General features: G+C 53.8%; 1 protein-coding gene across 1 annotated transcript; it reads right to left on the reverse strand.

Moving 5' to 3' along the window:
* Nucleotide 1: 1 nt before the first annotated feature.
* CSUI_007748 (uncharacterized protein) lies at nt 2-1,145 on the reverse strand. Its single transcript, XM_068067892.1, has one exon. It carries the CDS (start codon nt 944-946, stop codon nt 140-142), a length of 807 nt encoding a protein of 268 aa, XP_067920131.1. The 5' UTR covers nt 947-1,145; the 3' UTR covers nt 2-139.
* Nucleotides 1,146-1,154: the final 9 nt, after the last annotated feature.

Raw genomic sequence — 1,154 nt, forward strand, 5'->3', positions numbered from 1 at the left:
GTTTATTTTGAGACGAGGTTAGCTATCATTGGTTTTTGATTAGAAAGGACATGCCAAGGCGTACAAGCGCATGGAGTCCCTTTTTCTCGATGAAATGACGCGGACAGCGATTTGAAAGATAAAAAATAATTCTACGAGATCATTTCGAGAAGAAAACATTTCCAACACTTGGGCCTGTGGAAGTACCTGTCCCCTCTGACTTCCTAACACGACACTTGCCCTTCCGCACACACCCACAGAGCTTTTTATCACGGCGATGCATTGACAGATCCTCGAGAGCCTTGCGGGCTGCTTCCATGGCAGGTCTCATCATGCGTTTGCCTTTCGGATACGCCATTCCAAGGAACTCCATTTCTCTCAACAGACTGTTTATCAAGTCCTTCCCACTACGCGCCGACGCTCGCAGATCCCTGGATTCCGGGGAAAAGGGTGAAGATCCTTCTTCGAGAACCGACTTTACGGAGAGGCGCTGCATCTCATTAACGGCCTGGTTTAAGCTATCTACCAAAAGCTTAACAGCCTTCTTCACGCTCTTCTCAGCCTGCCTTCTTTCTCTCTGGGCTCTCCAGAGTGCTCTTAGGTGCTTCCTCATCCAGTCCCATCCTGACCCGATGGCTCGGAATGGAGCTGTGATCCCGCTTCGGAGGGCGTTCCAGAACCTACGCCGTCTGCTTACGGGTCTCTCCGGGACGGAGGGGCTGCCGGGGAGGAGTGGTTCAGCCTCGCCGTCAAGGTTGCCTTCACCCGGTTCTGCTCCTGCTGGAGGTTGCAAGTCTTCTCCCGGTCGCTCCAGATGTGCTCTGATGCCGGCTTGAATCAGTGCTGGGGCACTAGAATCTTTCTCTAGTTCCGCAAGAGAAACACGTCGTGCCGCGGAGCGGCAGTGAGTGTCACCGACCAAGCCCAGGAAAAGACCAACCAAAAGAGTATAACCAATACGGTTCATTTTGACAGCGAACAGGAGGACGCTTGGGTAGTACTCCGTCAATCGGGGGAAGATCGCCAAGTGACGAGAGTAACCTACACGGCGCTAGCTTTCACTCAGACTCACAGCCACCTGGCCCAACAGGCATTCACAGGACAGTCTAGCCGCACCGCGGGAGGCCGTCGCGCCGCTTTACAGCTTGTGGGACGGAGGTCCTGAGAGACCAGAG

Source organism: Cystoisospora suis (assembly GCF_002600585.1).
Source record: "Cystoisospora suis strain Wien I chromosome Unknown contig_4161, whole genome shotgun sequence".
NCBI lineage: Eukaryota > Apicomplexa > Conoidasida > Eucoccidiorida > Sarcocystidae > Cystoisospora > Cystoisospora suis.